The 12064-nt window shown below is 38.5% G+C and overlaps 1 protein-coding gene and 1 long non-coding RNA gene across 2 annotated transcripts in view; one reads left to right on the top strand and one right to left on the bottom strand.

The window, feature by feature from the left end:
* BBS2 (Bardet-Biedl syndrome 2) overlaps nt 1–12064 on the top strand; it is a 46603-nt gene that overhangs the window by 8413 nt on the left and 26126 nt on the right. The window contains exons 3-9 of the mRNA XM_033218453.1: nt 2405–2530; nt 2785–2847; nt 3627–3704; nt 7477–7581; nt 7665–7751; nt 10902–11037; nt 11563–11702. Of these exons, the coding sequence (XP_033074344.1) occupies nt 2405–2530; nt 2785–2847; nt 3627–3704; nt 7477–7581; nt 7665–7751; nt 10902–11037; nt 11563–11702 (735 nt within the window). The remainder of the gene's footprint in view (nt 1–2404; nt 2531–2784; nt 2848–3626; nt 3705–7476; nt 7582–7664; nt 7752–10901; nt 11038–11562; nt 11703–12064) is intronic.
* Nucleotides 3231–11610, bottom strand: LOC117087814. The gene is made up of 3 exons (XR_004438923.1): nt 11529–11610; nt 5111–5179; nt 3231–3842 (listed from the first exon to the last, which is right to left on the bottom strand). It is a non-coding gene; the product is annotated as an uncharacterized LOC117087814 (long non-coding RNA).

Genomic DNA, 12064 nt, shown 5'->3' with positions numbered 1-12064 from the left:
CTTATAAGAATTATCCATGTTGTTACATATAAAAGTAGTCTTTTGTTGTTGTTGCTAAGTAACAAAAATAGTATATTCCTTTGTGTGAACATACTATGCTTTGTTTATCCACTCTCTCGGTGATAAACAAGTGGATGGACATTTGGGTTGTTTCAGTTTTTAACAACCATTTTCATATAAGACTTTTGTTTTTAATAAGACTTTTTGTATAAGACTTTTTGTGGATATATGTTTTAATTTATCTTGGGTAAATACCCAGGAGTGGAATTGCTGGACTGTATGGTTTATAAGAACTTTATGACACTGCCCAACTGTTTTTGCAAAGTGATTGTATCACTTTACACTCCTGTCTGCAGTGTAGAGAGTTCCGGTTGCTCCACATCCTTTGTCAACATTTGTTGTTGCCAGTTTTTAATTTTAGCCGTTTTGGAAGGTGTGAAGTGATATCTTACTGTGGTTTCATTTTGCATTTCCCTGATAATCATTGATGCGGAGCGCCTTTTCTTGTGCTTATTGTCCATTTATGTGTCTTCTGTGAAGTGTCTTAAGTCTTTTGCCTATTTTTTATTGGTAGTTTGTCTCTGTATTATTGATTTGTAGACATTTCTTGGATATACTGGATACAAGCTCTTTATCAGATTTATATATACTAAATATTTTCTCCCAGTCTGTGGCTTGTTCCATTAGGCATGTGTCTTTTGATGAGCAAAAGTTTTTCATTTTTATGAAGTCCAGCTTATCACATTTTTTCTTTAGTGGTTAGGACTTTTTCTGCCCTTTGCCTATTTTAAGGTCACGTTGTTTTTGTTCAGAAGTGAAATTGAGTTTAGGACTGTATTAGTCAGGGTTCTCCAGAGAAACAGAACCACTAGGATATGTACATATTAGAGGGGGAAATATTTATTTTCAGGAATTGGCTTATACAGTTGTGGAGACTGGCAAGTCAAAAATCTGCGTAGTGGTCCAGCAGGCTGGAGAGCTAGGAGAGAATTGATGTTGAAGCTCAAGTACAAAGGCTGTCTGCTGGTAGAATCCCTTCTTCCTTGGGGGAGGTCAGTCTCTTTTCTATTAAGTCCTTCAATACTTGATAGAAAGTACTTACTGGAAAGTATTGAAGGACTTACTAGTAAAGTAGATTATTATCCATAATGTGTGTGGGCCAATTAATGTGTGAGGCCCACCCACATTATGGATAATAATCTGCTTTACTCAAAATCTACTCAATTTACTCAAAATTTGGCCCAATTAATGTGTGCAGCTCTAGAATAATGTTTGACCAGATATCTGAGTACCATGGCCTAGCCAAGTTGACACATAAATTAACATTACAAGGACTCAGCTTTACAATTGCCTAGTCAAAGACTTTTTTAAAAATGAGATTTTTGATAGATATTGGTAAATTCCTCCCTAGAAAGATTACCATTTTCCACACCCCCCTCAATGATGATCATGCCTGTTTCATTACACCCTAACTGGTAGTGAATATTATTGTTCTTTTTCATTGCTAATCCAAAAAGTGGAAAATGATATACTGTGAGAAAGAACATTTTTCATGTTTGTTGAGTGTATTTCATCTCTGATATTTCCTGTTTATTTTTTTGGTTGAGGTGTTTACCATTTTTGTATTTATTTGCCTTTTATTAACCTTTTTCTTATATTAACTTTTTGTCTTATATATTGCAAAGGTTTTTTCCCACCTCATTGTTTACCTTTTAACTTTGTTATTTCTTTGGCCATTTAACAGTTTTAATTTCTTATGAAATCTTTTCTTTCCTATATAGCCAATCTTTATAGTTTTCCTACTTAAAGATTATATAAGTAACAGTTATTTTCCTGTACCATAAACAGTGTTTACAAAGATTTCCTTGAGTCTTTCAAAAATAAATTAACTTATGTAATTTATTCAAGAAGTCTAAAATATTTATTTTGGATGGTGGGACCATGGGTGTTTTATTATTCTTTGTACTTTTTAGTAGAAAGAATAGTAAAGTTAAAAAGAGTAGTAAAGAACTGGATTACAAGTATTAAAAAGGTTTCCATCCAAAACAGTTAAAATAAATTACCAAGTTTGGGTACTTAAAGGCGTAAGTCTTGATTCTCGGGAGAATTTGCCCTCTGAAACCTGTGGTCCCAGAGGGCCCACAGAGTACTGTAGCTGTGTTTTGTAGCGGCTTAGTGTGAAAGCCAAGGCTCTGATTTACCCTGTATCTGTGCTCATCCTTGCAAAAGCCACAGGGTTAGGTCTCAGTGGACAGCCCTGGCTGCCCTCCCAGGAGACCATCTGGCTTCTCACAAATGATGACAGAGGAATTTGGGTGTCCAAATAAAAATACGGATATACATTACCTTCAGCGTGCCTGCAGATTATTGTGTCTAAGATAATGTGTCCTTTTACTTTTCTTAGGTAGCAGATGGGGCAAATGCCATTGTGCTGGGAACGTTGGGAGACATTTCTTCCCCTCTTGCGATTATTGGTGGCAATTGTGCTCTGCAGGGTTTTAATCATGAAGGAAGAGATCTCTTTTGGACGGTATGAAGAAGAAAACATTCTTTTTGGTACCTTTAAGCATTTTTACTTTTAATGTTCTTCTTTTTTTAACCACCAACTCCACTGAGTAATTAAAATATAGAACAATATTTATAATTCTGTGCATTAAAAAAGGATATGAATAATTTGAATAGCATTCATTCGTGTTTTGTGTAATCCTCTCCTTCATGTAGCTAATATATTTGGAGTAAATGGAAAAATGATGGCATGCTAATGGTTTGGGGTTTTATTTTCAGGTTACTGGAGACAATGTTAATTCCTTGGCCTTGTGTGACTTTGATGGTGATGGAAAGAAAGAGGTATGTAGGGGAGGAGATACCTCTCTTGTGTGTTCAGCCAAATAAATTTTGCAATGACAGTGACATTGGTGCTCTGTTGCCTAAATGATCAGAAGTTGGCCTCATTCATCTTTCTCTTCTCTTTTGAACAATAAATCACTTGTGCTTGTGTCATAAGTACAAAGATCAAAGCCACGGTGTTTCAGAGACACAGGAGAGGGGAGAGAGGGTAGAAGAGTTGGGATTTCAATTATATTCACAGTCTTATAAATTGCTCCTGATGCTTTGAAACCATATTGTATGTAGTTTTCAATTTTGGCCAACTTTTCTGAGGAATCTAAATGTTTTAGAGTTTGACTTTTAGCCTTTGAAATTATGGTTACCCTAGAAATTAGCTTCTTGAGCAGTCAGTTGGTGTGAAGTGCTGTGTTGGGCACTGATTTGCCCCTCGCTTGTCCATGGACACTGGGCTCTGGTGTTTGAACAGGGCTTCCATCTGTAGGCAGAGAAAGTTGCTGATCCAGGGAACATTTTCAGGTACTCTGGGAAATAACGTATTCTGGCAAGATGTGCAGCTCCCATGGCAGGATAAAAGCTGCTGTAGCCCCTGTTTCTTCACTGACTGAATCTGCTGATCCTCCCATTAGAGGGAGCATTTCTGAGCATTAGACTGTTAGGAGGTTGTCAATCTTGGGTGGCAGAAACAGCATGCAAAGTATTGTGCAATTTTTTTGTTTTGTTTATGGAAATTTTGTTGTTTTCGCTTACTCACCTAAACACGTATGGTATTTCCCCTTCAGCTTCTCGTTGGATCTGAGGATTTTGATATCCGAGTTTTTAAGGAAGATGAGATTGTGGCAGAAATGACAGAAACAGAGGTAAGAAGCGCCACCTCGAACTGTGGTAACCTTGGGCAAGCTAGATCAGCACCGTCAGATGAAACACCAAGTGAGAGTGCTGGGGTAGCTCCCAATCCAGGTGGTTTTTAGGATGAAAACTGGGGAGGTCAGGCAGAGCTGTATGTTATGGAAAGAAAAGCAACAAAAATCCTAATTAAGATATATTTTGAAAAGACTGATTAAATAGAGAAAAATTATTGAGTATAGTTAAATAATACATAAAGGCATTTCTTTTAATGAGTTAATACATGCAAATAATAATAATGGCAACCATTTATTATGTACCTATCGTATGCCAGGTTGTGCTGTAAGTACTTTATATGAAGTAACATATTGAATCCTTACAACAACCCTAATAGGAAGATAAATTATTATTATTTCCATAGATGAAGAAAATTATGTTCTGGTTTTTTGTTTGTTTGTTTGTTTTGAGTCAGAGTTTTACTCCATCTCCCAGACTGGAGTGCAGTGGTGCGATCTTGGCTCACTGCAAGCTCCACCTCCCAAGTTCAAGCTATTCTCATGTCTCAGCCTCCTGAGTAGCTGGGACTACAGGCACGTACCACCACGCCTGGCTAATTTTTGTATTTTTAGTAGAGATGGGGTTTCGCCATGTTGGCCAGGCTGCTGTTGAACTCCTGACCTCAAGTGATCCGCCCATCTTGGCCTCCCAAAGTGCTGGGATTACAGGGGTGACCCACTGGGCCTGGCCTGGTGTTACATTTTTTGTTAAGTTACTTGTACATGGTCTTATCTATGAAGTGGTGTGGTCAGCATTTGAACCTTTATGCCTCTTCCTCCTCATTATGTGTATTGAATAGGGCTGAAGTGCACAAATGAGATGTTTATATTTTTTTCTTTATGCAAATTCAGTACTTCTTTGGCACATTTCTGTAGGTAAACTTAAAAATTAGGTGTTAGAGAACTTGTGATTAGAATCACTCATGTAACTGAACCTGAGATATTTCTTAAAGAGTTTAAACTTTATTTTTAAAAAGTGATGTTTAGGCCTGGTGCAGTGGCTGATGCCTGTAATCCCAGTGCTTTGGGAGGCCAGGGTGGGAGGATCACTTGAGGCTGGAGTTTGAGACCTGCCTGGGCAACATAACAAAACTCCATCTCTACAAAAAATATAAAAAATTAGCCAGAAGGTGATGGCACATGTCTGTAGTCCCAGCTGCTTGGGAGACTGAGGCAGGAGGATCCCTTGAGCCCAGGAGCTTGATTGAGGCTACAGTGAGCTATGATCGCGCCACTGCATTCCACCCAGGGCAACACAATAAGACTCTGTCTCAAAAATAAAATAAAATTTAAAAAAAGTAACAGTATTAAGAGTTGGGAAAATAAAGACAAAAATAAAGTAAAAAGCAGTATCTAAAGATTACCTGTATCCTTTATGGTTTTTACATTCTTAGGATATTTATTTACTGCTAGTTTTCCAGGATTGGGCAAGACTGAAACAGAAAAAAAAGTGTAAGATATTGTTAATTAAGGAATAAGAAGAGGATAAAGGAGCAATAGCTTGTGAACGTTGTAAATGGACAGAAAGAAACCAGTAAAAGAGAGTCTTAGAGATCAGAATGGTGAGATTCTGCAAAATTTAGTTATGTGGTATTTAGGAGTCTGTAGCAGAAAAGCTCGAGGGTGCTAGTCTCAAAACTGATCTTGGCGACTTGCCCTTAAATTACTTGCTTCATGTCACTCATAAAAGCTGTCTAAGAAGGTCAGACTTCTTTCCCCCTAACTATAAAAGAAGACCAAAAGCAAAACCTACATATTGATGTACAGTGTTATCAATGATTTTAACTAATTTATCCTATGGCAAGAGTCATCAGTTTTTATTTAGTCCACTATGCTTTTTATATATTCACAGTTATTATGATGTAAGATGATAGTTGTGGACAGAGAAGAAACGAAGAGGAGAAATGGGTGCCAAAAGGAGCAGTCTGAGGATGTGTGTCTATACAGGGAGTCTGTTTTTTTTTCTTTCTTTTTTTAAAATTAAATTAAATTTTATTTTATTTTATTTGAGATGGAGTTTCACTCCTGTCACCCAGGCTGGAGTGCAGTGGCGTGATCTTGGCTCACTGCAACCTCTGCCTCCCAGGTTCAGGTGATTCTCCTGCCTCAGCCTCCCGAGTAGCTGGGATTACAGGCACCTACCACCACGCCCAGCTAATTTTTGCATTTTTAGTAGAGATGGAGTTTTGCCATGTTGGCCAGACTGGTCTTGAACTCCTGACCTCAGGTGATCCATCCGCCTCTGCCTCCCAAAGTGTTGGGATTACAGGCATGAGCCACCATGCCCGGCCCAGGAGTCTGTTTTGTGTGTATGTGCTTAGGTGTGCTTTCTCCTTCATTAGATTCTCAAAGGGGTTTGCAACCTTCCCCACCACTAAAAGAAAAAAACAACTTGAGAATCCCTGTCTGATAGATGCTGTGTCCTGCATTCTCATATCCCTTTCATTCTAATTTGTGGTAAATCTTTCCTCCTTTGGTGGGAATCATTCAGATTTTGTTGGATTTTTACTGCTTGTTAATACTAGATGTGAGGCGACTGCATTCTTGAAACGCCTCTTTCCTAAGTCCTAGAAGAGAGTACAAGAACCTGGAATAGGGTTAGGGATTTGAGGAGACTTGTTTATCTTCTAGTTCACAAAAGGAAGAAACTGGTGAACTAAGGAAGCAGTAAAGGAGCTCAGGAATCTGGGGCTACATTTATGAAAATGGACTTCATAACATTGTTCATTTGCAGGGTCATTTTTCTGTTCTCTTTGTTAGGTTTTGCTCCTAGTTCAGATATCTTTTCCCAGATCAGCAAAATCATGATTCATTTGGCAGTTGAACAGTACGAAGTATTGTCAGAAGAATGCCTTGAGCTAAATAATTCTGGAATCCTACACAGCACTTTGTATTCATAGTTAAGTGAAGTGGGTGGTTTTGTAGAAAAGCTGTAGGTGTAAAGGAAATTATATAACTATTCTCTGCTTTATACAATTTATTTCTTAATATCTCTTGTATTAGGAGCAGAATTAGAAAGTAGATCTGCAGGATCATGGATATCATTAAGCTTTGGTTTTAACTTTAAAGGAAAGTTTTGTTCAGTACCTAAAAGTTTATCCTTTTAAGGATGTCAAATCCTCGAACAGTCCTATACATATTTCTGTATCATATATACATTCTATATATTGTTACATACTACACAAATCCAGGTGCCTGTGTTTTTACTTTTCAAAGGATTATGTGTTCTTTCTTTTACCTCTAGCAAACAAGTTATGTCATAGAAAGAAAAGTATATACATGAAGTAAGATATTCAATTGTGAATTGTTACAAGTCTTTTAAAAATTGAGACTGTAGAATGTTATGTTAAGTAATAAGTAAAGCCTCTTGGGTGAACATATATAATATCTATTGCATATGCATATTCTCTATCTTGTGTAGTTAGCTTATTTCTTCCTTGGTCCTTCAGTTTTCATGTGTTTTTTAAAAATAATTTTCTGAAACTTGCCACATAAGGTTGCTCTAAAACACCAAACTCCGTGAGTTTATTTAAATCTGATTATACAACTGTGAAGTAGATGACATGTATCGTAGAGAAGAGGAATACATTCCCCACTAATGGATTGGAAGCGCTTTTAAATCTAATTTTAACATAGTTGTAATAAGGAGTGTGAAGTCTTATAAAGCTGTACTTGACAGTAAAGTGAGCCTTAATGAAAAGATGTTGTGTTTTTATGGATTGTTTTGCAGGTAGTCACCTCTCTTTGTCCCATGTATGGCAGTCGATTTGGTTATGCCCTTTCCAATGGCATAGTTGGAGTTTATGACAAAACAGCCCGATACTGGAGAATTAAAGTTAGTATAATTCAGCCTTTGATATTCAGGCACTTGATACTTACTGTGAGACTTCTGTGCTAATTATTGAAATTCTTTTTCAGTCGAAAAATCATGCCATGAGCATTCATGCTTTTGACCTTAATTCTGATGGAGTGAATGAACTGATAACTGGTTGGTCCAATGGGAAGGTAAGTTTGAATAGCAAAGTTCAGGTATAATTCAGAGTAATAATTGTCCAAGGTGTATTGGCTGTAGGACTTAGAACAGTAACATTGGGATGTAAACTTCAATTCGTTCCTTGGCGGTGTTTTCACATTTAGCTTAATAATCTCGACACATTATTCCTGCTATCATTGTCAAGAGCAGCAGAGTTGAGAGACGGTTAAGTCTCATAAGCGGTGTTTGGGGGAAATCTTCGGGGAGATTCTTTCTAAATCTCTTATTTGAAGTACTGAGAATCCATCAGCCAGATTGATTCTAGGTAGTAGAACAGGAAAAAAGAGTTTTAAGGAATTGTTTGAATAGCTCTTTACTAATAAATCTTCAAAACTGCCTGACAACTTAGCACTAATGGGAAGAATCATGTTAGCATATTGTCTTCTGAGCTATAACTTTAAAATAAAATCTTTTTGCTTGCTTTCCTTTTTTAACTTCAAATCAGAATTTTTTACAGTCTTTTGGCAAGTCAGGATTGTCTTCTTAGAAGCTGCCTAGGTAGCTGCCAGATCTCCATGGATACCATTTGCCCTCGCTTTCTTGTCTGTCAGTGTTGGATTGCCTGAAGGGGATCAGCAAATTCTTACCTTTTCTTCTTTGATTTATCTTTACTTTTCTCTAGCACCTTTGTAAACATTCCTTTGGTGTTATGTGGAGAACAGATTCTAAAAAGCTATTCTGTTGATTTCTGCTTCTCCACTTAGTTTTGTCATTAGTATGGGTACTAAAAAATTATAAGACTGTATAGTTGCTCATTAAGAAATATGAAAGTCTGTGAAATGGATGTCTGAGTTGGTTTGGGCTGCTGTAACAAAATACCATAGGGTGGATGGCTTATAAACAACAGAAATTCATTTCTTATAGTTCTGGAGGCTGGGAAGCCCGCTGTCAAGGTGTTGGTAGATTCAGTGTCTGTTGAGGGACCACTTCCTCATAGACAGGAGCCTTACAGGGTGGAAGGGGCAAGGGATCTCTCTGGGCCTTCTTTTATAGGGCACTAATCCTGTTCACGGGGGCTCTGCCCTTATGACCTAATCACCTCCCACAGGCTCCACTTGCCAATACCATTCATTACCTTGGCTAATAGGATTCAACATAGGAATTTTGTGGGGGCACAAACATTCATATCATAGCAGTGGATCATATTTTGAGGGAATATAAATTTTTATGACTGACTTAAGAATTAGAAAACTACTAGACTTGAAAACTTATCAGGTTACCTCGAAATATAATTCTTGACCTAGATGTTTTTATAGTTAAATGCTTTTGAAATTTTAAGGACTTTCTATTATGCAACCTGTTCCTGAGCATGAAAAAGATAAGAAAATTATGTAAGTGGAAAAACTGATTATCTACATTTAACAGAAATATGCAGAAAGGAAATATACAGATCCAACTTGTGAATACGGGTGTGAAAATACTAAATAAATGCTGCCAGCCAATTAACTTTGTCTTTTGTATGTCATTTGATGAATTGGAGGGCCATCCTTTCCTTTCAGGGTAAAACCTCCCTGTTGGATTAAGCAAAAGATCAGAATATCCACAGAAATATTAATTTATAGTCCTGCTTCTTAGTTAGTAAATGAGCCTTCTTATTTGCTAAATATTGTGGAAATGCTGTGGTAGAAGCCATTAGGTAGCTAGGCTTTAACTACTAGAAAGATGCAAGTTCAGGTTAGTCTGAGTTAGAGAGCTACATTAATGTGCTTTGGTAAAAATACAGGTCATTGGTTCTTTCACAGGCTTTAGCATTGATCATCTTCAGGCTTCCATGATGTTATTAATAGCATGGATACTTGACAGTGATATACTGTAGACAAGGGGTAGGCTGTAACCTAAATTACTTTATGTTTTTATTGCAAAGTTTTGCCCAGAAGATTGTTTATGAAAAGACAAAAATAGTGAGTAGCATTGGTCATCGAAATGATTGCTCTGCTAGATTTTCTGTAGCTAGCCTTTTGTTGATAATACCTGTGTCCTTGCCTGGAACATAATCATCTTGTTTTTTTTTTTGAGACGGAGTCTCACTCTGTCACCCAGGCTGGAGTGCAGTGGCACGATCTCAGCTCACTGCAACCTCCACCTCCTGGGTTCGAGCAATTCTCCTGCCTCAGCCTCCCAAGTAGCTGGGACTAAAAGTGCGTACCACCACACCCAGCTAATTTTTTGTATTTTTAGTACAGACGGGGTTTCACCGTGTTAGCCAGAATGGTCTCAATCTCCTGACCTCCTGATCTGCCTCTCTTGGCTTCACAAAGTGCTGGGATTACAGGCGTGTGTCACCGTGCCCGGCCTCATAATCATCAATCATTTTAAGTGATGGTCATTTATGACCACTTTTGAGATGCATTTGTTTCTGATCGGTCATTTCTTTATTTGTTCTCTCTCTTGGGAATGGGAGACTTAGAGGATAGGAGAGCTCTCTAAAGATCTGAATGGTTTTTGTGTGGAAGAGGGACTCTTAACACGGTTGTTGTAAAAGGTTGTGTGGTGGAAGATTGGGCTAACTGTAGTTTTTGAACTTCAGATTCAACATACTTTACACACATATATAATAAAGATGCAATTTTTATATAGAGCTAACATTTATTGCGTACTTCTCTGTGTCTGGCCCTGTTGATATACGTTAACTTCATTGGGCCTCATTATAACCCAATGAGGTATAGTACTGTTAATTTCTCCATGTTCTGGTTGTTGATTGCCAGATGAAAAGACCAAGCACAGAATGGTTAAGAAGCTTGCAAGATGCCTTGAATAGTATGTGGCAGAGCTAGATTCTGAACCCGAGCAGTTTGGCCATTAAGCCCATGCTGTTTTGCACTGTGCTGTGTGTACTATATGTTCTGGCTCTTAGCAGACCCATTTCTTCAAATGAAGCATTGTGTGAAGGCCAATATGAAAAACAGCTTTTATTTAAAAAGAAGAAAACACAGCTGGTTGAGGCTCTTTAGGGTCCCTCTTGGCCCCAGCAGTCATATGTATCTCCTGAGAAGTCGTAGGGCTTCATAGAATATTCTTGAAAACTGCTAGACTAAATGACCTTTAAAGGTGATTTTTATTTTTAAATTGTGGTTTTTAAATGTGTAGCATAAGCAACTTTTAAATTTGTATTTTATTTGTAGGTTGATGCTCGAAGTGACCGAACTGGGGACGTCATCTTTAAGGACAATTTTTCTTCTGCAATTGCCAGTGTGGTAGAGGGAGATTACCGGATGGATGGCCACATACAGTTAATCTGCTGCTCAGTGGATGGGGAAAGTAAATTGGGATGAGAAAAATGCTTAAAAAGTCACATTTTCCATTTGATTGGGTCAGAATGTCAGGAAATTTCACCAGAAGTACTCAGATCCTGTAGTTCTAATAAATTCACCAACGTTGGGGAGAGGCCGGGCGTGGTGGCTCAAGCCTGTAATCCCAGCACTTTGGGAGGCCGAGACGGGTGGATCACGAGGTCAGGAGATCGAGACCATCCTGGTCTACACGGTGAAACCCCGTCTCTACTAAAAATACAAAAAACTAGCCGGGCGAGGTGGCGGGCGCCTGTAGTCCCAGCTACTCGGGAGGCTGAGGCAGGAGAATGGCGTAAACCCGGGAGGCGGAGCTTGCAGTGAGCTGAGATCTGGCCACTGCACTCCAGTCCGGGCGACAGAGCAAGACTCCACCTCAAAAAAAAAAAAGAAAAAAACAAAGTTGGGGAGAACTTAGGTTTTTGTTTTTAAGAGCAGGTAATTGATGACCTAAAAGTATACCTGGTTATACTTGGAGTTTCTTCCTTCTGTTCAGTCCGGGGCTATCTTCCTGGCACGGCTGAGATGAAGGGGAACCTCATGGACACCAGCGTAGAGCAGGACCTGATCCGAGAGCTGAGTCAGAAGAAGCAGAATCTGTTGCTGGAGCTCCGTAACTATGAGGAAAATGCCAAGGTAGGTCTTAATGTGACCAGGTAATGGAGGCTGAAATGTTGAGACTGACCGGGAGGATCAGCAAATGCGGAAGAATGACAGTGTTATTGCCAGGGTGTGGCCTTTTTTGCCAGTGTCACAATTGAGAGGGGCTATATCCTTTGATCTTGAAATTTCACTTCCAGGTAGTTAAACTGTAGAAATGTTTTCCTGATTGTTCAAGGACATTTCCTGCAGCACTATTTATTTATAGCAGTGAAAGCAGCTGGAAGCAACTTAGGTGTTCGTCAGCAGTAGGGAGTATGTGCTGGAGAATATTAAGCAGCTCAAAGAGTGAATACTTGGACTGATATGGAAGGATATCTGTCGTTTTACTAAGTGAC

Source organism: Trachypithecus francoisi, unplaced genomic scaffold, assembly GCF_009764315.1.
Source record: "Trachypithecus francoisi isolate TF-2019V2 unplaced genomic scaffold, Tfra_2.0 Lachesis_group10, whole genome shotgun sequence".
Classification (NCBI taxonomy): domain Eukaryota; kingdom Metazoa; phylum Chordata; class Mammalia; order Primates; family Cercopithecidae; genus Trachypithecus; species Trachypithecus francoisi.
Note: the sequence above shows the minus strand (reverse complement) of the source record. Positions and strands in the feature narration are given on the sequence as shown.